We start from the raw sequence: 26861 nt of genomic DNA, 5'->3' as shown, positions 1-26861 counted from the left end.
ATAACTGCAGCTCAGAGTGCCAGGCTTCTCGAGTGATTGCCTCTGAACTCTGCTCTGGTTCTTTTGAAGCAGGAAACACAGTCTCCCACGATGTCACCCCTCGCCTCCCCTCCTTCTTCCCCGCCTCATTACCAGAGGGTGCCCTTGAGCCATGGCTACAGCAAACTGCGGAGCAGCACAGAGCAGATGCATCCAGGTAAGAGGCGATTTTGTCCAGCTGTCCCAGGCAGTGTCTTAGAGACTCCTCAATCTATCAGCCAGCAACACCACCACCTGCTGAATCTCTGGACTTAATTACCTCTGTTCTTGGAAACATGGCTCAATTTAATTTTATACTCTCAAGCAAGGTTTTTTTTTAAATAAAATGAAATATATCTTAGTAATGCCTTGTATCCTATCCTACAAACTAGTTTATCTTTAGAATTGTAAATGATTTAGATGATTTAATCCTTCGTATACAGATTTCATTACACAGGAACATAGCATGTGAAAGATGGGTATTGTTTTGGAATCTTTTTTTAAAGATTTTATTTATTTATTTGACAGAGAGAGACACAGCAAGAGAGGGAACACAAACAGGGGGAGTGGGAGAAGCAGGCTTCCCGCAGAGCGGGGAGCCTGATGGGGGCTTGATCCCAGGACCCTGGGATCATTATCTGAGCCGAAGGCAGATACTTAACGACTGAGCCACCCAGGCGCCCCGGAATTGTTCCTTTCAGCAAACATTCCAAACATATTTATATAACAACCGCTTTTATGAAACTACTTAAAAATATAACTCTGCAAAAGCAAAAGAGTTGATTCAACTTTTAAAGACCAATCACATAATGAATATATTTAGCTCTTGTGTTTGGGAATAAGAATAAGGGAAATAAATGGTAGGGGAAGCATTTGCTGAGAAATGTGTATAGTGCCTAGTTGTGGGGTTGCCTGGTTGCTCACATTTATGCTGTGCTGGCTGTGTTTGTGGTAAAATACATTAGTTGGTTCCGAGGATGACTTGCAGAGTTGGCCACCTTGCCTGTGGTGCCTAAAGCTCCATAAATTCACTGCAGCATCTTGTCCTCCTGGGGCTCAGGCTCGTAGTTTAAGATAGGACCAATTAAAGGTATTCTAGAATTGGTTATCCATAACCCTCCTTTTGTACTTTGTGGACTGTGTTTGAAAATGACCCAGTTTCTGCAGGTTTTTGCTGCATTGAAAATAGTGGTGAGTTCTAGAGGGACACAGATAAAAATGTGTGCTAGGCTAAAGAGAGGTTGTAATCTTGTAGAGAGGAGCAGGTGTGGCATAATGGAAAAATCTTTTGATTGGAATCAGAAGGCATGGGTTTAATGTGACTAGCTATGTGATCTTGGGCAAGCCATTGAACTGCTCTGGACTGTGATTTCCTCTCCTCTTTTAAAATGGGGTAACGGTATTCTATAGGGTTTTTGTGAGGATTAGTGAGAACACAAGTATAAAGTCTGATGGGAAATTCAGTCCTATGCAAATGTAAGATGATGTTATTAAGCGTTAGTAACAAAAAATGACTCTCCTGAAACGTGGACGTCCCATTAGAGTCTGAAATGAAATGAGAATTCTTCATTTTCCTCTTATAGTCTCTCCTGCCTGACTTCCCTAGTTTTAGAAATGGAGTTTTTTTTTTTTTTTTTTTTATTCCTAATGTTATTTGGGCTTGGACACTGGAGTTTTATGCCCAGCGTGGTGCCTGTTTTTTGGCTTTTAATTCACAGGTGAGTCATTTTTTGTTCTTCTGAGTCAGCCTATTACCAAGTACGACCCTATCTTTTTTTGTTACTCCTTTAACAACTTGTCTGCATTCGCTCTGTCTACTCCTTGCCCCATTCTTTCCTCATTCCATTCACATTGGGCTTCCATTCCACCATTGGCAGGGAGACAACCCGCTTCTCTCCATCTTTCTCAACTCTTAGAGGCCTGTGTCATGGCTGACCATGCCTTCGTTCTGTTTTATTCTGTTTTCTAAATGATAAAATGCACACATTTAAAAATCTCCAGTTTGAGTTTTAACATCCATGTAGCCACTGCTTCGATCAAGAATAGAACATTTATGTCACCCTTTCCAGTCACTCCCTGGCCTCCACTGTGAGGACTGTTCTGACTTTTATCACCTTAGATGAGTTTTGTCTCTTTTAAAACTTGATATAAATGGAATCGTCTTGAATGGCTATACTCTTATGTGTCTGCCATCTTTCCCTCAGCACAGTGCTTGAGATTCATCCATGTTGTTCTGGGTCTCAGTAGTTTGTTTCTTTTTATTACTCAGTAGTGTTTCGTTGTGTGAATGCCTCACAATTTGATGATCCATTTTCCTGTTGATGGACATTTCGGTTGTTTCCAGTGTTTGGCTTTTATGAGTCCTTAAGGATACAATGAACGTTTGTTTGTGAGTTTTTTTGTGACATATATTGTCATTTCCCTGGCACCTAGGAGTAGAATTGCTGTACCTTAGGGAAGGTGTGTAAGAAACTGCCAAAGAGTTCTACCAAGTGCTTGTATACTCCCACTGGCGATGTATGAGAGTTCTGTGTTCCTTGCCAGCATTTGGTTCTCTCATTGGTTTCCTTTTTCAGTGCTTTTAATTGTAGTCATTCTATTAGATGTGAAGACATTTCCTTGTTGTCACTTTATATTCTTGGAATGTATTTTTCTAAGTTACCCCTTCCTGTTTTTTTTCCCCTGATATCATAAACCTTAAACTTGATGAGCTACTATTCCAGAGGGTTCTTCTTTGCACAGCATACCCATAGAGAGGAGTGTGAGTGAACACTTAGTTGCCTGTTTCTCAAAGAGTTTGAGTTTTTTGGGTCTAGCCATTGATTAGGGTCCTTTAACTGGAAACAAGGTCATTCACAAAATGTTTACAGGTACTGCCATGTAGATTTCTCTAAGTCGAAGGAAGGCAGAGTTTTTCTAGCTGCGACTTGGTTCAGTCTTGTGATTTTTGCTTCTAATTGATAATATTCACCTCAAAGCTTGTTCACTCCTATTTTTGTAATGTCTGTAGATTCTCCCCCAGAGGATTTTCTTGGCCTGTCTTCTTCCTTTTCTTTCATATATCCTTAGGTCAGGAAGTAAGAGAATCCCACATGTCTTCATTCTTTCTCTCCCCACATTTTCAGAATTCAGTTTTTCTTAAGGCTTCCATGCTCTTTTCCATGAGTTTCTTAACTCTCTTGCCTTCACCATGCCATCAACCCATCTGACAAACCCAGGATTCTCTTTCCTGTTTCTGTGTTCCATCTTCCCTTTGATCTAAACAGTAGCATATCTAAAATCTGTTAAATCTTAGTGACTCTGGGGTGCCTGGGTGGCTCAGATGGTTAAGCGTCTGCCTTCGGCTCAGGTCATGATCCCGGAGTCCTGGGATCGAGTCCCGCATTGGGCTCCCTGCTCCTTGGGAGCCTGCTTCTCCCTCTGCCTCTCTCTCTCTCTCTCCCTTTCTCTGTCTCTCATGAATAAATAAAAAATAAAATCTTTAAAAAAAATCTTAGTGACTCTGGTAGTAAGCATTGAGTTATTACTATTTTTTTTAATTTGAGGCAGAGAGAGAGAGAGTGCGTGGGAGTGAGTGCACGAGTGTGAGGGAGGGAGGGGCAGACTCCCCGCTGAGCAGGGAGCCCGATGTGGGGCTCAATCCTAGGACCTTGGGATCATGACCTGAGCTGAAGGCAGTCGTTTAACCATTGAGCCCCACCCAGGCATCCCTAGAGTTATTCTTAATTTATGCCTTTTCAGAAAGGAGTCACACTGCTGGAAGATTTTTCTAGGAATACATTTTTCTGGGGTCATTTCCCTGTCCAAGATTCTGCCATGTTCCTGGCTAGTGGGGAATATATGTGAGTATGTTTTAAATCAGACTGAGTGTCTCCAGACCAGTCTGATTCAGAGCCCCTCTTCAACTTCTCTCCTGGCTCCTGCTAGTCTGACCTGCTAGACATACCTATAGTTAACATTCAGTGGCTAAGACTTGTGTGCCAGGCATCGTGCAGAGATCTTCATGTGCATTATTTGCTTCTTAGCACAACCCTCAGAGGCAGATACTGCTACCCATATTTAAAAAACGGTTAAATCACAGTAATAACATCTGTATAGTTAAGTAATATTTAAATACCTGTAGTGAAAACAACTGTTCTCCTTCCCACTCAACCTATTTCTGATCTCCAGAGGCAACTACTTTCAAATCTTACCTGTTTTTTCTGATATCTAAGGTCTTATCTCCATATCAAGGTACCTGTTCTGTTTTTTCTTACACATCTTATTCTGACGTATCAATTCTAGGAATGTACTCTCTTAAGAGCATGGGCTATGATGTCAGTATCCTGGGCCTAAAGGTAGACTTGGGGAGCCTGTGTTTCTGGCCTGTGTGACTATGGATATGTCACCTTTCTGAGCTTCAGTTTCTCTTATCTGTAAAATGGAATAACATCTGTTTCAGAGGTTTGCTCTGTGGATCAAATAAGGAATGTTATATAAAACCTCTGTGCCTAGCACAGTTCCTGGCATATTGTAGGTGCTCCAATGTTGCCTAGTATTTTCTTTTGTGTTTTTAGAATCTGGTACCTGTTTTATTTCTGAAGCTCCTAAGTATTCTTGAAAGTCACCTCCTGGATATGGTTCATTAGGTTGACTGCAGATGTAGAGTCTTTATTGTGCAGTTACTAGTGGTCCCTGTTCTAGTTTGACACTGAATCTCTGAGCGATGAAATCTTTAGGGTTCATTTTATACTCCTCTCTTTGGAGAAAGATGATACTTCTAGTTCCTTATTAAACCTCTCATAAGGGTATCTAAGAATTATTTCTTTTTCGTTGAATTGAACGTTCCAGGTTTTATTTGGGAGGAGGGAGAGTAGAGGCAATAAGTAGTGCCTTTTTACCTTCTGAGTTGAGATCCAACTGAGGATTGAGACAGGAGTCAGACTGATGATGGTCTGATTATCAGATCTGGTACTGACAGAGCCGATTGGAGCACGTGTTTTAGATTTGTAATCAGATGGGCTTCATACAGTCACCTTTCCAGTCACTGGTGTGGCCAACCCAGGCTTCCCACAGGAGTCGGAAGAGAAAATCTGCCATTGAGGCCAGACCTTTCCAAAAATGATCCCTCATGCAGCTGAGTCTTTGTTCAAGCCTTACTGATTAGATATGTCTATTTCTTCTGAGGGAAGACCCTTGTAGGTAAGGGACTGGAGCCATGGGCCACATGGCTTCCTTGCATATGTGTCCTCCTTTGCAGTAGAAGCTCCCTCCCTCTGAGGGAAACCTGAAGCATGGGGGATTGGCTGCCCAGGGAAAGCTCATGACCACTAGTCTCCCAACCATGGTATAGTTTACTATGGTTCAAAACTTCTGGCATTGAGAGTTTAATTCTGGCATTGGGTATTCCATCAAAATGGGGAATGATCTTAAAAATCCTTCTTCGACTGAACTCTGCCTCTGAAACTCATAATACACTATATGTTAATTAATTGAATTTAAATAAAAAATAAAAAATAAATTAATTTAAAAAAGTCCTAAAAAAAAAATCCTTCTTCGAAGGACACCTGTCTGCCAGCTGAGACTTACCTTCTTTTTTTTTTTTTTTTAAGGATTTTATTTATTTATTTGACAGACGGAGACATAGCGAGAGAGGGAACACAAGCAGGGGGAGTGGGAGAGGGAGAAGCAGGCTTCCCACCGAGCAGGGAGCCCGATGTGGGGTCGATCCCAGGACCCTGGGATCATGACCTGAGCCGAAGGCAGACGCTTAATGACTGAGCCACCCAGGCGCCCCTGAGACTTATCTTCTAAGATTTGGATTATGTGTTCTCGGGTTTGTGTCTTTCGCAGTTTATATATTTTTATTTATTCTTAGCAGGGTCTGAAAATCTACTTAATGCTTTGCCAGGTAATGATTTTTGATGTTCTGATGTATTTTAAATGTGTTATAATGTTGTGTTCCAGTCCCTTGGAGGAAATATAAAAAGCAGATGTGAGCCCAAGAGTGGTTTGCTGTTCTTACACCTCCTTTCTTTTCAAATGATCAAAGTATGCTAAGGACGATGCCATAACAGGCTGCCCTGCTCTCTCTACCTAATTTTATTTATAAGGAAGCTGTAGGAAGAAAGCATTTTACTTCTTTTTTTTAAGATTTTATTTAATATTTTGAGAGAGAGAGAGCTAGAGCACGAGCCGGGGGGGAGGGGTAGAGAGAGGGGGAAAGGGACAAGCAAACTCCCCGCTGAGTAGGGAACCTAATGCGGAGCTCAGTCCCAGGATCCTGAGATCATGACCTGAGCCGAAGTCAGATGCTTAACCGACTGAGCCACCCAGGGGCTCCAGCATTTTACTTCTTGATATACTTCCAAAAACTTGAATTGTTAACTAGAAATGTTAATCAAAAATGGTTTCATCATGGGTGACAATTTCTCCTTTCTGTTAGCGCTGAATACTACCTGGTTATGTTTAACTGTTTTCCTACCATACTGACAAGATCATTATGAAGTGTTCTGGAAATAAAAGGAATAAAAAAATGCATTTGTTTTTGTGGCATGAGAACTTTTCTCAAAGTCAGCAAAATTATTTTTCATTTGGTTTTTGAAAGATAAAATAATAAATATAAAATACCTTTATTCCTTTTTGTACTTTTCTCTCCTTGGTTTTACATTCTTTCCAATAAGGAAAAGAAGACTGTGCCATTTATTTTTGAAAAATGAATGGTAATGTTGATTCTTAGTGTTCAAAATGCGTATTTATTTTCTTGCTGCTTTGGAAGATGGATGATGAATGCAAGACTTTTAAACCAGCGGGTATATATAGAATTTACCTGATATTTAGAATTTGAGCATTTATAACATGGCACTTTTCTGACTCTTATTATTGCTTTCTATTGCAGTTTAGATTCTTAACCATTCCACCCTTCTAATTTATTCCTAATCTCAACTTGATGTAAATATTTTCCTGTCTTTTCATGAATCAGTTGAACGTCTTTAGATTGCTTCCCTAAATTGTACCCAGGGACACCAAGGTTGGTTTGTGCGAGGTGGCCCTATGTACATAAATTCTAATTCCTTTGCTAATTCTTCCCTGAAGAACAGACACTCTTAGTTTCAGTGTGAAGTCATAATTTTCGGGTGGAATCTTTTTGTACTGTGCTGACTTTTCCTCCTGCATTTTCAGCTCCTTATGAAGCTAGACAGCCCCTTGTCCAGCCTGAAGGACCCTCGTCGGGGGCTGCAGGAGCCAAGCCCCCTCGGCATCAGGCTTCCCTTATTCGGGTAAGTGATGTTGTGGGGTTATGCCAGTGGGAGACTTTGGGGACATGAATTTTTGATGGGCCCTCATTTTTTTTTTTGTAAGGGATATTTAAAACTGCCCCCTTATGCAAATATTGCACTTCTTGTTCTGTTGCTTATATATTTTCATAGATCTTTTTTTTTAAAGTTAAGTTCTACCCCCAGTATGGGGCTTGAACTCATGACCCCAAGATCCAGAGTCTCATGACCTACTGACTGAGCCAGCCAGATGCTCCTGTTCTTCTACATCTTTTTTGTAATGTGTGTTTCTACCCTTTCTCAGTGTCTCTAGACTAATCCAAGCTGGTTCTTGGTCTTTTGTATGTCTAAAACGCCCTTCCACCTACATCATTAGGCACCTCTTTCAGGAGTGCTTTATTTTTTTCCAAAACAGCCTATCTTATTTCTGCCTTATTCTTTATTATTATTCATTCAGTGCATACTTAGCTGTTGCACTTTGTTTTGTGCCTCCAGTCACATTGCAAGCTTTTGGAAGGCGGAGGTAGTTCTTCCGCATTCTGTCTCAGGGCTTAGTCGCTACTGTTTGGAGAACAGTTATTTTACATGTGGCAGTAGCTGCTGTTTCTTATATGTAATAGATATAAAAGGAATATTATGACAGACGAACAAGTGATGTCTCCATTTCTTCTGGCTTAGAAAATTTCAGCTTCCCTTTCTCCAGTGTTGTCTTTTGGATAAAGAACAGTTATTATTTTCATGTCTGCAACTGTTATCTTGTATAGTGTCTCTGAATGCTATGCTGGGGAAGTCATATTCTCAAAAAAGGGTGTGTGCTTGCTGGTGTGTGTGTATCTGCATGAGAGGAATTAGGAAAAAACTGGGTGTACTGTTTGACCCTAAAGACAAGAGGAAGTTGGGTGGTTTGTATGACATTTCGGTTATCCAACTTAGGAAGAAGGATCACTTATGCACTGGCAGTTCTACTCAGAATAGAAGGGTAGTGTCAGATATTCCCATAAAGAATTGGGCTGCTGCTAGTCTCAAACAGAATAGACAAAGGCTAAGGACAGATCATGGTGTTCAGTGACTACCCTCTGGGAATGGGGCAATCTGTTAGGCCCAGAGCTGTGTTATGGACAGAACTTTATCTTCTAAGGTGGTAGTCTGTGTACAAAGAACTTTCTTAAGGATAATAATTCAGCCATATGCTGTGTATATTTGATGCTTCCTACAACTGTAAGATCTAGGTACTGTTTTGTCTACTAGTGTAGATGAGTTAACTGTGGCCAAGAGAGGTCAAGTAATGGGTCTAAGGTTTTATTCATAACTAGTAAGTGGCAGAACCAGAATTTGAAGCCAGGTCTGCCCAGTGTCAAAATCTGCACTTTAAAATATTTTACTATACATTAGAGTTCTATATTATAGGGAGGCTAGGTTCTGGAGTTGCTACATAAACTGACTTTGGGTGTAGTAAAAAATAATCCTGATGATCCCTTACTGGTACCATATCGGAGAGCCAAGATGCCATTCTCTCCTCTGTCCAGTAGAGCTCACTTTCACTCCCAAGTTGGAACAAAGACCTGTTTATTTAGCTGAGCCCCAGATGTATTTGGCTGTGTTGAGAGGGCCTATGTTATAAAAATATGTGTCTTTAAACACAAGAATCACACCCACTGTGGAATGATGGTTACATTAAGAAAGATGTAGGGGGGACTGGGATTCATTTAGAACATTCTCCAGGATGTGTCTGTGCATGTGTGTACAGAGTGTATCTTAGGGCCATGGAGACCTAATCCTGAATTGTTAGAATAGTGGTCAGGCAAGCAGTAAATCATGAACTTTGCAGTTGTCAGGTAGGGCTCACCAGACCCTTTCTACCTAGTCCCCTGGGTGGGATACCTTGGGTTTTTACTTGGATTCGTGCCCTATGACTTCTCTTCAAATCTCTGGGTCCATGTTTCCTGCTGGTAGACATGCTTCTTGGGCACTTCATTGAACTGATACTTACTAAACACCTATTAAGTGCCAGGTACTGTGTTGAGGATACAAAAATGAGGTTTAACATTTCCAGTCCCTGCCCTCATTGAGCTTATAGGCAATTGGGGGAGGTGGCCAATAATCAAACCATTGCACAGTAAATATATCATTATGTGTTGTGAATGGAAATTGCACTGCTTTGAGGATGAAAAACAATGTGTGGGGGCACAGTTACGACCTACCCTTAGCTGGTAGGGGGCAATCAAGGAAGGCTTTTAGTGGGGTGTCACATTTGAGTTGAAATGAGAAGGATTCATAGGTGTTAACCAGGTCAAGGGATGGGAATGGGGGGAGTAGGCAAGAAGATAGAGGGCACTGCACTTACAGGACTAGAAAATAGTCTGTTTTCTAGTGCTTAGCATTTTATACACATCTTCTTCAGTGCTCACAGCTGTGTTATGGGGTAATTCCTGTTATCTCATTTTTTTCCATGTACCAGTCATCTTTTATTGGATGTTTATTCTCAGTTAGGATATGAAAGGATTCAAGGGTGCTAGGCAAAGGTCATGGTCAGGAATGCAGAATATGCCTCCACATTGGGCCCTCTTCAGGGGTCCTTGTAACAATGACAGTAGTTGAAAAGCACATAAGCTGCCAGCACCATAGAAATCCCAGTGATGCCCCCCTTTCTTCACATTGACATACTTGTTTATAATACTGGTTGGTAGTAACCTCTTTGAAATGCTCCAGCAGCACCTTTAGGGGTGAAATCCCACATCAGTATCCGGCTTGGTTGCTCTTCTAGTTTGCCATAAGCTGCTTCTGCTTCACTGGTATGGATGAAGCCATCTTGGACCCCTGGGTGTCCCATTTATTAGATGACAAAATCTGAGGTTTAAAGACCTTATTTAATTTACCCAGAGTCACAGCTAGGAAGTGATAGGGCTGGAGTTCAAACACAGGACATGTTTTCTTAGTCTGGCTCAGGAACCTGATAGATGGTGATATCATCTGGTAAGCTGAGAAGCCCTGGATGAAAAACTGGCATTGAGAGTATTAGGGAAAGATCATGAGTTCAGTGTTGGATGTTGGGATTTGAGCTTTTGGGATAGCCAAGAGGAGGTGTCAAAGAGATGGTAGGAAATATGGCTCTGGAGCTTTGGAGAGAGCCAGGGCTGGACATCAGTATTTGGCAGTTGTTGGGCATTAGAAGTACTTATGGTCTGCTGCAGAAAAAAACAGATGGGTTCTTGCCCAGGTCTGGCCAAACTGTGTGACCTTGGGCAAGTTTCTTCTCTTTTCTGTAACATGAATGACTTGAAATGGATTTAACAGTCCCTTGGAATAATCTGCAATAGTCTGACTCCCTTAATGTTTGTTTGGCATCAGTGGAAGCCCCGCCCCCGCTCCCTCCTGATTGGAGTATTGCCTTCTGTTTAAGATGAGAACAAGGGGCCTTCCTTGGGACAGCAGTTTGTGGTTTTCATGGCTGATGTGTTTTTCTTGCTTTTGTTTCTAGGTTTCCTTCTTATGCCTGTCAACTTGGTTTGGCTGAACTCTAATTCCCAGAAAGGAAAATGCCAACCTGAATTAGTCATGTAGATGAGGGGATCTAAAGAGAAGGTTTTTGGTGGTAGGGGATTAATATGGATTGGGTCTGGTAGTAGGTTAGGCTGGGGTAACTCATTCTCCTCACATTGCCACGTTAGTGTGCTGTTGGCAAACTTGCTGTCTTCTAGCTTCCTCTGTGGCCTTGTATTCAAGTTGTTTCTTATGATTGGAAGGGGAGTGGCCTCTGGGTACTTAGGGAGGTTATTCAGGACCCTGGGCCAGTGCTCTTGCAGCTCATGAACTTGGCGTTTTAGAGATGCTTATGCCAAATTCAGCACCCAGATATTGGCATGAATAATTTTTTTTTGGCCTAATATTTTAGAAATTTCAGGGTTTTTTTTTTTTTTGTTTAGGGTTGGAAGTTTTTTCCCTTGAAATTTCAGATACTGAGCATATCCTAGATCAGTGAATGGTTGACAGTGATTTGTAAAGAAATACTAAGTCTCTAGGGCACCTGGGTGGCTCATTCGGTTAAGTGTCTGCCTTCACCTCGGTTCATGACCTCAGGATCCTGGGATCGAGCCCCAGTCGGGCTCCTTGCTCAGCGGGGAGTCTGCTTCTCCCTCTCCTGCACCTCCTCCTGCTCGTGTTCTCTCTCTCTCAAATAAAATCTTTAAATATATATATATGTATATACACACACACACATATATATATATATATAAGAAATACTGTCTTCTTTCCTGATTCATCTGTTTTATCATGTGTTTATAGGTCATTTTGTGGTTTACTTTTCACAAATTATCTTAACTATCAACATTTGTAATTGGCTGGTGTAGGATTTAGAATTGTCCCTTTTGCTCCCACTATACTCCACTGACTCTGCTTTTGCCGCAGTTGCCAGAAACTACCTTGGGTTAAGTCCTTGTTTCATTGACCCCTTAGCAACTTTTGACACTGACCACCTTCTTGACATGCTCTCATTTTTTGGTGTACATGATGCCATCCTCTCCTGGTTTTCTTCCTGCTTCTGTGACTGCTTCTTCCTAATCTTTTTCCATTCTCCTACTTCCCCCAGCACCTGACATGTTGGTGATGCCTGGGTCTGCTTCTCACTCTGTTCCTCTTTAGCTATACGGAAGCTTATGACCACATAGCTCCATCTGCCAGACATCCTCACTCAGATGTCCCACTGTGAGTTTAAACTAACATGTCTTTCCCACAAAGCCAGCTTTCACCCTTCCATTCCTGGCTCCGTCCATCTATCAGCATGGGCCAGAATGCTGGTCTCTATATTTGGCTCGTCTCTTGGGTCTTCTGCCCACATAGTTACCAGGTGCTGGCCGTTTCACTTTCTAAATGCCTCTCTTACCTGTCCGTTATTCTGCATTTCTTTGGTTCAGACCATCTTCCTCTGTCACTGGATCTATTCTGTCAGCCTCTAACTCTTTTTCCTTGCTTCTCCTCAGGCCCTCTTCAAATCTTAAAAATACATATCTAATCACTCTACTCCCTTGATTGAGACCTGTCACTCTCTGCCTACTGCTGTCTTCATATCACCTCCATTCCTGAACATGGCTCTCAGGGCCCTGGTGTTTGCCCCTGCTTAATACCTTTTCAGCCACAGTAGCTCACTTCTCTCCGTCCGTACTCCGGCCACACAGAGCTACTGTTGTTTCCCCGATGGTCAGTGTTCTCTGTGTGGGAACCTTATTCTCCATCCTGGCTTTTGCCTTGTTTTCTCCTTTGTCTCAGTTCATGTATCCTTTTTTTCTATTGATAACATTAAGTTTGAAAATTTTCTAATATTTCTTGTATATGTGAAATTTCCATTTTTTCATTCTCAAAAAAATGGTTCATTATTGTCTCATTTATCTGTAAGCTCAGCTAGAGGATGGCATTCAGTCTTTATTGGTTTCACATTCCAGAGGCAACTGGTATGTTTGTTTTGTACCATTCCAGGAGTATATTATACACATATAAACAAATATAGGTGTTCATATATATGTATATTTGTGTATACGTGTACATATATATGTATACACACACACATATATAAAATATATGCAATATATTTTTATCTGACTTTAGGGAGACAGGCTTGGCAAATGAAATATCCTTCCAGGCAGATCTCAGTAGAAAAAAATTTATCTTTTATTTTAAATCAAAACATACTCACTTTTCATACCCTAAATATACATGCTGTGATCTATTCTTCTCTTTCTGGAGGGGTGAACTTAACAGCCTTCTGGGATAAATTCTAAATACTTGTCTTTATTACTTCAAAGATAAAAAACTGATAAACAGCATTTAGAGAGCTTCATCACTCTGCCATTTTACTTGGGGGTTTGGGCTATATTTGTGGTGGAAGTTTTTTACCAACTAGGCAGACATTGTTAGACATTGCTAGCCAGCCACCATATTAATCTAAAAGTCTGTGACTTGAGAAACATTTATTTAAATTAGTTGTCTCCTTTTTTCCCCTCTCATTCTTGCTCAATTTCAATTTTTTAGCATGCCCCCCATCTCACCCAGGACTTAATTATAGGTACTTATGGCCAGAAGCAGATTCTCTCTGCTCCTTGCCTCCCTTTGGAATGGTTCTAAATAGAAAAGAAGTGTGTAAAGGATGGTAAAAGAAACAAATACCCTGAGGTTCTGTCAGAGTGCTGTTGGCATAAGTCAGAAGAGAATGGATAGTCACTGTGAGTAAGTTGTTCACTGTAGGCGTTTTGATGAGAACAGGAAGAACTAGACTTTCTGGAAGGCTGTCGCTGCTCTGGGAGAACTTTTTATGGTGTGAAAGGTATCTTATGGATGGATGGGACTAGAACGCTGTGGGGTAAGGAAAGCAGAGAGTAGAGGCTGTGGCTGGAAGACTGGGATGGGATTGAATGAGGTGGCTTAGAGGTGAGTCGTGAGCAAGTTGGTGTTCTGAGTGTGGAGAAGAAAGAAGCAGGTCAACAAGTGGGGCCTACTCAGTATTGTCTGAGCCACTCTGCTTCTCTTACCTGGTCCTCAGCCCAGAGGAACGGCCTGTGTGGCAGGTCGGGCCGTAGGGGGCTCTTTCATGGTCATTTGGCCTGGGTGGGGGCTGTTTTTGTGGTTGATGTGTTTTCTTTGAGTGGAGCCTCAGGCATTTTTCCTTCCTTATTTTGGAATCTTTCCCCTCTCTCCTTATCTGAGAGCTGTGACCTTGCCCCGTGAAGTGCCCCGGGCGTACTTCAGCATGACGCCACTCCACATTTTGTTCTTGCCCTTTTTTGTGCTCCACATCTTGCAGTCAAACCAGTGGGCTCATGAGCCACTGAAGAAACCCACTCAGATGTGCTCCTGAGGGGCTGGAGCTGTGCAGCCGCCTAACATGCTCGCCCTCTTTCCTTGGTTGCAGCGAAAGCATGCTACGGTGCTGCTGGCTTGTTTCAGATTATACAGTAAATACCACACTGGTGTTTTTTGTTTTTGTTTTTTGTTTTTTTTTTGGATCATGGGTTGTGAACTTTCAAATACCCTTGTTCTTAAGAGCAATTAAAAATTTAAAAAATATGTCAAAAATTAAAAAGATACGAAAGGGTGCAGAATGAAAAGTGTCCCTCCTGTCCCCACCGGTGGCCATCCAGTTCCCTATCCTACCAACAGCTAATATGACACATTTCTTTTGTATCGTTCTAGGACTATTTTATGCATATACAAGTGAATATAGGTATTCTTACATGTAATTACATATAATAGGTGCAAAACATATAGTTCCAGCTTTTTATACATATGGTAGCATACTATATACATCTGTTACACACTTGCATATTTTACTTAGCAATAAACTTTTAACAACATTCTATAGCAGTCCTCATCTTTTGTTTTTTTTCAAATGCATGGTATTTTATTGTGTGCATCTTCCATAAATCATTTATGGATCAGCTCCTTCTGATCAGCATCTGGAACTTACAATCAGAGCATTGTTTGCGTATGCATACATATATATATAGAGAGAGAGAGCGAGAGCGCCAGTTCTTAGAAATGGAATAATTGGATGAAATATCTACACATTTTTATTTTATTTTTTAAAGATTTTATTTATTTGAGAGAGACAGCGATAGCGAGAGAGAGCATGAGCAGGGAGGAGAGGGAGAAGCAGGCTCCCTGCTGAGCAGGGAGCCCTACGTGGGACTCGATCCCTGGACCCTGGGATCATGACCTGAGCTGAAGGCAGCCGCTTAACTGACTGAGCCACCCAGGCGCTCCTACACATTTTTATTTTTGATAGAGATTTTCAAATTGGAGACTGTACTAATTCACACATTTACCAACAATATATGAAAGTGTTTATTTTTCCATACCCATGCTAACACAATGTGCTAAAAAAACTTGCACATCTTTGCCAATCTGATAGGTGAAAAATGGTATCTCAGTGTAGTTTTTTTTTTAAGATTATTTATTTATTTGACAGAGAAAGAGAAGGTATAAGCAGGGGGAGTGGTGGGCAGAGGGAGAGGGAGAAGCAGGCACCCCACTGAGCAAGGAGCCTGATGTGGGGCTCCATCCCAGAACCCAGGGATCATGACCTGAGCTGAGGGCAGACGCTTAACCGACTGAGCCACCGAGGCGCCCCTATCTAGGTGTAGTTTTAATTAACATTTTCCTTTATTTTTAATTTTTAATTTTTTAAAAGATTTTATTTATTTGAGAGAGAGCGCGCTGGAGCAGGGGCAGAGGGAGCGGGAGAAGCAGGCTCCCCGCTGAGCAGGGAGCCCAATGTGGGGCTCAATCCTAGGACCCTGGGATCATGACCTGAGCCGAAGGCACATGCCCAACCGAGTGAGTCACCCAGGCACCCCAACATTTCTCTTTATTAGTGAAGTGGAGTACATGACATTTGTGAGACATTTGTGTTTCCTTTTCAGTAAAATAACTTCATATCCTATGCCTCTTTTTTGAGTTATCAGTGTTTTCTTACTGGTTTGTCATTCCTGCCATTCTGAAACCAGAAGCTGGTGTCTCTTTTCCTTTGGACAAATGAGAGGCTGCATTGTATGTGGAAAATCGCTCCTGTGTGGTTGAGAGGAGGTCCTGGGCACCCAAGGCCCTTGTAGGAGTTTAGGGACCCCAACCTCTCTTGGTTCTGGAGCACCCTAGGCCCTCCAGCAACAGGAATTTCTTATTTATACCTTTAGGGCAGAAAGTTGAGTTACTTAAGTTTATGGGTAGAGAGTGGGGCTAGGAGAATCTTCTGTTGTTAGGGATAGTAAATGTTAATACATCGTGTGTGTGTTGACCTCTTGGCATTGCTAAATTCTCTTCCTCTGACTGAAAGGGAAGAGGGTGCGGGGAGAGGGAGGAGGAGAAGGAAGAGGGCGGGAAGGAGTATATGTGTGTTTGTCTTTGTGTGTAACAGGAAGAACTGGTTTGATAAATTTTATAGGAATGTATATGCCTTGTTCTTGACATCTTGTTTTACCAGATTAATTCTGCGTTTGATTTCAAACCTTAGCTGGAGTTTTACCATCTCCTTAATGGGTAGAAAAGGTTGATATGTTCTACTTCACTGAATCTACTACTAGGACTCACAGATACCTAGTTACTCACTGTTACCACGAAGAGGTCCTGTTTTTCATCACCATCAAGCCTCCTTCCTAGTTCTTTCCTTCACCTACTTCTTTTTCCCTTATTTCTGAAGCATTTCACTTGATACTGAAATGTACCTTTTTTTTTAGCCTAATTCTTTTTATCTGTCTCTTATTATCCTCTTCGGGTGCTTACCCTTTACCTATGCTTCTTAACAATTAAAGTGATGGTAGTTGATTGGTGTCTTTGCTGGGAGGCATTTCTACATGAAAAATGTTTCATGTTACAGGATGAGAATAGTAAAGAAATACAGGATCATTGAAAGAGAGGTGATTCCAGGATATAAGAACAGGGTACCTGGCATTGAAACTGAAGGATTTTTATGGGAAAAAGAAAATTCAGTAAATATTAGGATTCATTGGAGTGCTGCCTTAAGGCCTTACAGAATCCATGCTTGGAGACAGTAGGGTGGAGGGAGGGTAAAAATGGTGGATCCTGGTATACATGAGAATTCTAGCTTCCATATAGTGCTTAATAGGTTATTAGACTACGATGAAAGCAAATGAGCATGTTTTATTTGTAGGGTCAGCATTGCTTTTCCCCACAGTTGTGGGCGTTATGGTGTCCAGAGCTTTCTTGGTAGTAGCTAGGGTCCACATTGATATGGTAGACAGGAGCACCTCTGATTTACTGTATCAGACGTAAACACCCAATTGAACTCCTGGTCCCAGATAGTACTATTTAAAGCTGAAAAAGACAGTGTGTATTTGTTTCTGGCATATTCTCCAGGACCCCTTGGTCTCAGTTGGTGTATACTTGGGTATAAATATGGAAAGTGCCTTTACAACAGCACCATTTCAGCCCCTGGGCCCATTGGTATTCCCCCTGATATCAGGTGAACAGGTGGTGTCATGCCCCTAGTTTCCTATCCCAGTGAGAGTCTCTACCAACTGAGTGCTTATTTGGTCCTGGTGCTGTGCTCGTCCCTTTAATTGTGTGTGTCCTTTCAGTTCTCCCAACAGTCTTGCAATGTAGACTCCTTACGAGATTATGTCCTGTACTCATCCACTCAGGGATACTAAGTGGCTTGTGTGGGTCTGGCACCGTGCCAAGGGTACCCTGAGGACTACAAACATGGTCCCCGCTCTCAGGGAGCTTGCGTCAGGCGGGGTAGATGAATGTGAATCAGATGGTCCCACCTCTGCATGTATAATGGAAAACTGACAGTTGCCCTAACCACAAGAGAGGATTTCCATGGCATGTGACAGAGAAATCCTACCTAGGGCTAGAAAGTGAGGGAAGGCTTCCCTAAAGAAGTGCTGCTTGAGCTGAGCTGTGAAGGATGATTAGGAAGTAACCAGGCAAAGGGAGGATGGTGCTGGGAGGTTAGGAGAGGGGTGTCTGGCTGAGTGCACTGGTCTGTTTTCATTGGTCAGGGTTTCATTGTGGATGACAGAATCTACTCTGGCTAGCTGAAGCAAACAGGGATTTCTTTCTTCTTCTTTTTTTTTTTTTTAAAGATTTTATTTATTTATTTTGACACAGAGAGAGAGAGACAGCGAGAGAGGGAACACAAGCAGGGGGAGTGGGAGAGGGAGAAGCAGGCTTCCCGCGGAGCAGGGAGCCCGATGCGGGGCTTGATCCCAGGACCCTGGGACCATGACCTGAGCCGAAGGCAGACACTTAATGACTGAGCCACCCAGGCACCCCACAAATAGGAATTTCTAAATAAGGGGGTGGGAGGTCTACCAGATCTTTGGAAGGGCTGAAGATTCAGACTCGCTTTTGAGCTTGCAGGAACAATTCCCCAAACCACACAGCAGGACTGGATGGCTGGACGGCTGAGGGAGCTTTGCCTTTGCCACAGTCAGGAAGCTACAGAGCTGGGCAACTGTCGCCATAGCTTTCAGCTGCAGCTCCACACTGTGTATGACCCAGGCCCGCCAAGTGAATGCTTTGTTCCCTGCCTCTTTTACCATGTGCTTTGTTTTGAATCATCCTTCCGTGGGCGTGTTTAGTGGAACCTAAGTCCCATCTGGAATTCTAGCAGCAGAGGTATTTGGATAATGTACTTTTACTTAGCCAGCGTCTGCAGTGCAGAGTTATGCTAAGAGGGAATGGAGTGAGTACTGAGTGAGTCAGTACACGATGTATACAGCACACAGAGGAGACACAGTGGAAGAAGACCTGAAAGGAGGCCAGTGTGGCCAGAGCCTGGAGTGGGAGGGAGATGAAGCTGGAGAGGTAAGCAGAGCCCTGTGAGCCATGGCACTGCCTTTTAGGTGGGGAACTGATGGTTCAGAAGTTAAGTGGCCCAAGTGACCATCCCAGATTTGGGCCCAGGTCTGTCTGCCTCCAGAATCTGTACTCTTTTTGCACCGCCAGTATGTAGCCTCATTGTCTAAAGCATTCCTTGAATTCAGCCCCAGATCTTGGCACATCTGTTTCCCATCTGACCTCAGGCTGCCTTGAGTGTTAAGGGGAGGGCATAGTGAAGGAGACAGGTGCCCTTGACCTAACTGGCAAGGATTGGGGTGGGCATGTTAGTGCACTGGTACTGGAAGTCCACAGCTTCATCAAAATCTCCTCTTACTGCTGATTCTCACTTTTTCCTGGACTTCTCCAAGCAGAGAGCAAAATCCCAAGGAAAAATGCCCTCTGGAGTAGCAGATCTTGGCTCCTGATGGAAGAGTTGGAGATAGTGATTATTCATAAGCATTTCTTATGTTAATCAAAATGGTGTTAGTGCCACATGCTAAAATAACAGTGAATTGATTGAATACCTGTACTGTATGGCTGTCTACAGGATTCTTTCCTGATGTGAAAACATGCCAGATGCTTACAGGTGTGTGAGCAATAAGATGGTACTCTGTCTATATGATTTAATAGTTTACTGGCCCAAATCCATAACTAAACTAGATAATGGGAGAGATGTGTAAGTATAGGATATTCATATCCCAGAGGAATATCTGCAGTCTGCAAAATTGCTGCATTGATTTTGGCATTAGAGTGAGGGTGTTCCTGTTTTGTTTTATTTTATTTTACTTTATTTTTTTCATCATGGTGAGTCTACTCTTTAATCCCCATCATCTATTTCACCCACCCCCCCCCCATCTCCCCTGTGGTAACCATCAGTTCTCTATGGTTAAGAGTCTGTTTCTTGGTTTGTCTCTCTTTTTGTTTTCCTTTGCTTGTTTGTTTTGTTTCTTAAATTCCATATGTGAGTGAGATCATACGGTATTTGTCTTTCTCAGACTGACTTATTTCACTTAGCATTATACTCCCTGGCTCTATCCATGTTGTTGCACAAGGCAAGATTTCATTCCTTTTTGTGGCTGAGTAATATTTCTTCTTCTTTTTTTTTTTTAAGATTTTATTTATTTGATAGTGAGAGAGGGAGCACAAGCAAGGGGAGCGGGAGAGGGAGAGGGAGAAGCAGGCTTCCCGCTGAGCAGGGAGCAGGACCCTGGGATCATGACCTGAGCTGAAGGCAGACACTTAACAACAGAGCCACCCAGGTGCCCCGAGGCTGAGTAATATTTCTGTGGGGGGTGTGTGTGTGTGTGTATGTGTGTGTGTGTACACATGTACTTGCTTGCACCCCACATCTTTATCCATTCATTTATCCATGGACACGTGGGCTGCTTCCATAATTTGGCTATTGTAAATAATGCAGTAAACATAGGGGTGCATGTATCCCTTTGAATTAGTGTTTTTATAGTTTTTTGGGTAAATAGTAGTGTGATTACTGGGTCCTAAGGTAGTTATATTTTTAATTTTTTGAGGAACCTCCATACTGTTTTCCACAGTGGCTGCACCAGTTTGCATTCCCACCAACAATGCAAGAGGGTTTCCCCTTTCTCCACATCCTTGCCAACACTCGTTGTTTCTTGTCTTGATTTTAGCCATTCTGCGAGGTGTGAGGTGATACCTCATTGTGGCTTTGATTTGCATTTCCCTGATGATGAGTGATGTTGAGCATCTTTTCATGTGTCTGTTGGCCATATGGATGTCTTCTTTGGAGAAATGTCTGTTCATGTCTTCTGCCCATTTTTTAATTGGGTTATTCGTTTTTTGGGTATTGAGTTATGTAAGTTTTTTAAAATATATCTTGGGGGCGCCTGGGTGGCTCAGTCGTCAAGAGTCTGCCTTCGGCTCAGGTCGTGATCCCAGGGTCCTGGGATCGAGCCCCACATTGAGCTCCCTGCTCAGCAGGAAGCCTGCTTCTCCCTCTCCCACTCCCCCTGCTTGTGTTCCCTCTCTCACTGTCTCTCTCTCTCTGTCAAATAAATAAATAAAATATTAAAAAAATATATTTTGGATACTCTTTTTATTGGATTTATCACTTGCAGATATCTTCTCTCATTCCATAGGTTGCCTTTTAGTTTGGTTGATTGTTTCCTTTGCTGTGCAGAAGCTTTTTTTTTTTTTTAAAGATTTTATTTATTTATTTGACAGAGAGAGACAGTGAGAGCAGGAACACAAGCAGGGGGAGTGGGAGAGGGAGAAGCAGGCTTCCCGCTGAGCAGGGAGCCCGATGTGGGACTCGATCCCAGGACCCTGGGATCATGACCTGAGCCGAAGGCAGACGCTTAACGACTGAGCCACCCAGGCGCCCGTACAGAAGCTTTTTTTTTTTTTTTTTTTTTTTGGATGTAGTCCCTATAGTTTATTTTTGATTTTGTTTCCCTTGTATCAGGAGGCATACCTAGAAAAATGTTGCTAGGGCTGATGTCAGAGAAATTACTGCCTGTGCTCTCTTCTAGGATTTTTGTGGTTTTCAGGTCTCATTTAAGTCTTTAATCCATTTTGTGAGTCTATTTTTGTGTATGGTGAAAGAAAATGGTTGAATTTCATTCTTTTGCATGTAGCTGTCCAGTTTTCCCAACACCATTTGTTGAAGAGACTTTTTCCCATTGCATATTCATTCCTCCTTTGTCAAAGATTAATTGACCATCTAATTGTGGGTTTATTTCTGGATTTTCTATTCTCTTCCATTGTTCTATGAATCTGTTTTTATGCCAGTACCATACTGTTTTAATTACTACTGCTTTATAATATAATTTGAAGTCTGGAATTGTGATGCCTGCAGTTTTGTCTTTTTCAAGATTGCTTTGGCTATTTGAGGTCTTTTGTGGTTCCATACGAATTTTAGGATTGTTTGTTCTAGCTCTGTGAAAAATGCTGTTGGTATTTTTTTTTTAAGATTTTCTTTCTTTTTTTTTTTTTTTGAAGATTTTCTTTATTAGAGAGAGACACAGCAAGAGAGGGAACACAAGCAGGGGGAGTGGGGGAGGGAGGAGCAGGCTTCCCGCAGAGCAGGGAGCCCGATGTGGGCTCAATCCCAGGACCCTGGGATCATGACCCGAGCCGAAGGCAGACTCTCAACCCACTGAGCCACCCAGGCACCCCTGCTGTTGGTATTTTGATAAGGATTGCGTTAAATGTGTAGATTGCTTTGGGTAGTATAGACATTTTAACAGTACTTGTTCTTCCAGTCCGTGAGCATGGAATGTTTTTCCATTTCTTTATGTCGTCTTGAATTTCTTTCATCAGTGTTTTATAGTTTTCAGAGTAGTGAGGGTGTTTCTTAAAAGGAAATGGTATATTGTTACAGGATGGATGGATAAGAGAGGGAGGGAGAGGCATAGGGCTTGCTTATTAAAAAAGAGTACTCTGGACTCTGCTCATGTTCTGGCTCTACCATTTTAGTGGGCATGTGATCTTGGTAAGTCACTTCCCCTCCTTAATCCTCAGTTTCCTCTTCTGCAAATTGGAAATAATGGGTTTCTGTGAAGGTGAAAATAGGTCATGTGTACTGGGTGCTTACAGTGCCTGGCACTTAGCAAAGTAGTGAATATGTGTTCCCTGACAGTCTCCTATGTCTGTGGTGATTGCTTTTAAAATTTAGTTTATCTCAATAAGCAGCAACTCTGTTTTGCTCATTAGATTCAGATTCCTACACTTTGCAATCAACCTCCTAAGCTGTTGAAATTAGATCCCTGAGCAAGTTTGGCATCTTTATGGATATATTTCCATGAAGAAACTGATAAGGTTAAATTGCTCTGTTAGGATTTAATTTTAACTAACTTCTCTACAGGCAAAACCAGAAGTCATTTATTGCAACTTCCTGTGAATTTATAATTATTTCAAAATAAAAAGAAAAAAAAATTTTTTCCTTTAATTTTATTGGTAAAGGAGGGGGCCCAGCCTTTACAGTGAAGTGAGGTTGTTTGATAAATGCATATAAAGTTCAGGTCTAGTCATCATAGGAGAGCTCGGGTTAACCTTTCTGTCTCTGGATTGGAATTGTCCATTTGTCCAATTATTTGTTTAGTCACTGAAAAAAACATGTATTGAGCATAGGCACTTGTCTAGGTGCTGGGGATACAGCAGTGATCAGACTAGACCAGTTTTCCTACCCTCATGGACCTTTTATTATAGTGAGAGCGGGTGTGAGACAGAAGATAAATGCACAAGATTGTAAAGTATTCCGCAGAGTAACTAGTTGAAAGTTCCAAACAAAATTGTTGAGCTTCATCTTTTCTTCATTCCTCATTTAATAGTTTTCCCAGTTTTACCCTGGCCCTCTCCTTTTTACTCAGTACATCTTCCCGTAAGTCTCCTTCAAACCCATGAAACATAAACTCCTATTAACCAGACATAGAAAGATGGCTGTAATGATGCGTCCACACACATGCTGTCCCTATAGATCATCTGCATGGACAAATTATAAAATTGTATAGGCTCAGAATTGTCTCATGTCATTAGGTGGTCAAATTACAAAACGAAGCCTTATGCTTCCATCTTCAGTGCAGGAATGGCTGTGCTGTTGGGACTGGGCAGGCCTGCTTTTCCTTTGGGCCTTGCCTGCATGGATAGTTAGACTATATATTTAGCTGGTATGACAAATATGCCCCACATTTTAATGACTTCATTGCATCGGTATATTTCTCACTCATCTAACAGGTTGGTAGACAGCCATCCTCCACATGGTGATTCAGGCACCAGTGCTCCTTCTGTCTCATGGCTGTGCCGTCCCCCATTCAGTGGCCCTTGGGGATGAGCATAGAGTGCCACAGGGTACTAGCTGTACATGGAAGTGGTGCCTGTCACTTGTGCTCACATTGCCTTGGCTAGAACTCAGTCACATAGCTGCACCCAACTGCAGGAGGTGTAGTGGAACATGTCCTTGTTGGGAGGGCAGCCACAGCCACTCAGTGATACTTCTGTACCAGGCCTTGGGCAGTGTAAATGATCGGAGGACAGCTGCCATAATCCCCCATATCAGCACGGCTGTCATTTGCCTCTATGACTCTTCTTTCTCCTCAACCCCATGGCTGATCAGTGACCATGATCTTTCCTTAGGCAGATTAATATTCACTTGGGCTGTAGTCTAGTCTCACCAGCCTGTTAGTCCTTCTTTCTCATCAGGGGAGATTGAGTCTTCTCACATTTTTGCTCATGAAATTGTATTTTTTTTTTTAAAGTAGTATGGAAAGGTGCAACAAGGTGAAGACAATTTTTTTTTTTTAAAGATTTTATTTATTTATTTGACAGAGAGACACAACGAGAGAGGGAACACAAGCAGGAGGAGTGGGGGAGGGAGAAGCAGGCCTCCCACGAGGCAGGGAGCCTGATGCGGGGCTCGATCCCAGGACCCTGGGATCATGACCTGAGCCGAAGGCAGATGCTCAATGACTGAGCCACCCAGGCGCCCCATGAAATCGAGTTTTGATCAGTAGTTGCACTGAGGCTGTCTTATTTCCAAAATATTGTTAGCAGGTGAGGTGTTCTCACATCCTCACTGTGGGCTTTTGCTACTCCAGACGGTTTGTTTACTAAGGCACTGGTAGAAGATCATTGCATCCTCAGGTGAAATGGCTGGACTCTTGGGCAGCATTTATAGGATGCCTCCAGGGTGGGATTATATTCTAAACAGAAATGTTCTGTGGTTGAAACAATATATACACACCCTTTGTAAATTCTCCCTGATAATGCCTCCTTGCAATTCATATTATTCAGCTGTGCTTGATTTTAAGCTACATCGGGGTAAATGTCACCTTTTGGGATTTTATTAATAGTATTACTTTTTAATGAGTCTTTTGAAGTCTCTTTCATTATAAACAGCCGGTTTTCCCTTGAGATAATAACTTGTAGTGCCAAATATTTGCATTTCACTTGAAACGAAACTAAGGCTTTGAATGTTTTAAATATAAGCAAATCTAATTCTCCTGTGTCTAGAGAAACTGCATAATGAACCATATGTATGTGGCTTAAGCAGACAGATGTGGAAGGTTTCTCTCATTTTATTTTTTCTTAAAAACGCTGGCAGAACTTAAAATTGGCACCAACTAGCAAATAGCTCTACTGAGCCGATGAAACCACTGGAACTGGAGTTGAAGTAGAAGAGTCCTCTTAGGGTGCATGCGCAAGTGGGGCTTTTCCTGGCTCTGGCTTCACTTTGGAAGCCCGAGGCTCCATAGTTCATCCACCCACATTTCTCAGTGCCTTCAGTCTTTGCAGTTGGGTATTCTCTCTCCGGTGGCTGACTTTTCAGATCTTTGTAAGGTGGGTCAGTTGTTTCAGTTGACTTTGGGGTTCATTTGGAGAAGATGTTCCATGCATCTGGGTCCTGCAGCAAGATGGCCCTCTAGCTGCTGACAGAGAGGTCCTTAGCTGCCGTCCCACTGCTGGAATGGGCCTTCCCCTGGTCCTGGCCATATGGCTTTTTTCTCCCTGTCTCTTCTCATCCCCTCCCTAACTCTGGGCCATCTTGACCTCTGGCCAGGTTTGCTCATATGGTCTTAACTTGTCCTCCTACCTTTAGTCTTTCCCCTTCCATTCTCATCACTGAAGTGTTCTTTCTGTAACTGACATCTGATAATATCATTGTTCTGTTTAATACTTATCTGTGGCTCCTTGTTGTCTTCTAGATACAGTCTGTATCTCTTAACCTGGTATACCTGGGCCTTCATGATCTGGGCCCTGCTTGCTGTCTGGATTGTCTTCAGGCAGCTCCACTAACATCCACGTTGTATTAGCAGCCTATTCTATCTCCATGTAGTCCAACTGAGCTGTTTTCAGAAGATGGCCATCTTCTCTCATTTTGGGGTTTTTTTGTAAATGCTGTTCCTTTTGTTTGTCTTGCTCTGCATGTTTTATGGCATTGCTTCTCAAACTTGAGTGTGCTTCATATCATCTAGAGGGCTTGTTAAACCACAGATTCCTGGGTCCCACTCCCAGACTTTGATTCCCCAGATGTAGGGTAGAGCCTGAGGTTCTGTGTTTCTAGTGAGTCTCCATTAGAACTGCTTTGAATAGCAAAGCTCTAGAGTACCCTGTCTTGTCATAGCACTTACTTCACTGTTTTGAGATTGCCTGTTTGTCTTTCTCTCTCATGAGACCCTAGGTTTCCTGGGAAAAAGCATCTGTTTGCCCATCAGTGTATCCCGAGTCACCAGTGTCTGGGATATACTTGGTGTTCAGTAAGTGTCTGTTGAATGAATGGATGAGTGGATCACTCTTCATGCAGCAAAGTTCAAATCATTTTGCTTCTTGTAGATGAGCTTTCTTTTGGACTATTTCAGCCTAAGGATATATGGAATGTGATCTAATCCTTCCGTTTGCCCTCACCTGACACTGAAATACTCACTTAATGGATATGGAACTTGAGAACTCCCCATAGAGATCAGAGACTGTGGATGAACCACAGGAAGATAGACATGGATTTCTTTTCATAGATCTGAAACTTTAAATGTGAAATAGACTCATAGGTTTTCTTTCATTCAGCACACAACACAGAGTGGTGTTTCTGCACCTCTTTTAATATAAGACAAACACCTAAACTTACTAGAGCCCATCAATAAGTGGATCTCACACTACTTTTTAGTATCTGTGATATACCTGCTAGGGACTATATGCGGAATAAAGAAATACATGAAATACATGATATGGTTCTGGTCTCCCAGGTTGAAACCTGAGTGATGATATTCAGGAGCACTTGAAATGTTCAAACTGTGTGATACTTATAAGAATTCATATATATATTTTTAAGATTTTATTTATTTATTTGACAGAGAGACACAGCGAGAGCCGGAACACAAGCAGAAGGAGTGGGAAAGGGAGAAGCAGACTCCCTGCAGAGCAGGGAGCCTGATGCGGGGCTCGATCCCAGGACCCTGGGATCATGACCTGAGCCAAAGGCAGATGCTTAACGACTGAGCCACCCAGGCGCCCCAAGAATTCATATTTTTTAAGATGCTTAATTACTTGTTTATTAAATCAATTAAAAGCATGCAGTGAGAAGCAAGGGGAAAGAGAATGGGGGTAGTTAACACATTTAGTGCAAGCCAGTAGAAGGGCCATGCTATGTTATGTACAGGTTATACAATGTTCATATGCCTTCTCTCTCTTTGTTGCAAGGCCTTTTTGGTTTTAGGGAGCAGGGACTCTCCTTGCCAGCTTAAGTCTTCTTGAGAAGGAGGTGGGGTTGGAGTTCTCATGGGAATCCAA

At 42.2% G+C, this 26861-nt stretch overlaps 1 protein-coding gene across 7 annotated transcripts in view; it reads left to right on the top strand.

Moving 5' to 3' along the window:
• REPS2 (RALBP1 associated Eps domain containing 2) overlaps positions 1-26861 on the top strand; it is a 238225-nt gene that overhangs the window by 68928 nt on the left and 142436 nt on the right. For 4 of the 7 annotated variants that reach the window (XM_027609016.2, XM_027609018.2, XM_027609014.2 and 1 more), the window contains exons 4-5: positions 70-196; positions 7180-7277. In XM_027609016.2, coding sequence (XP_027464817.1) covers positions 70-196; positions 7180-7277 — 225 coding nt within the window. The remainder of the gene's footprint in view (positions 1-69; positions 197-7179; positions 7278-26861) is intronic. The other 3 variants (XM_027609021.2, XM_027609015.2, XM_027609020.2) reach the window with 2 other exon arrangements.

Source organism: Zalophus californianus, chromosome X (assembly GCF_009762305.2).
Source record: "Zalophus californianus isolate mZalCal1 chromosome X, mZalCal1.pri.v2, whole genome shotgun sequence".
Lineage (NCBI taxonomy): Eukaryota > Metazoa > Chordata > Mammalia > Carnivora > Otariidae > Zalophus > Zalophus californianus.
Note: the sequence above shows the minus strand (reverse complement) of the source record. Positions and strands in the feature narration are given on the sequence as shown.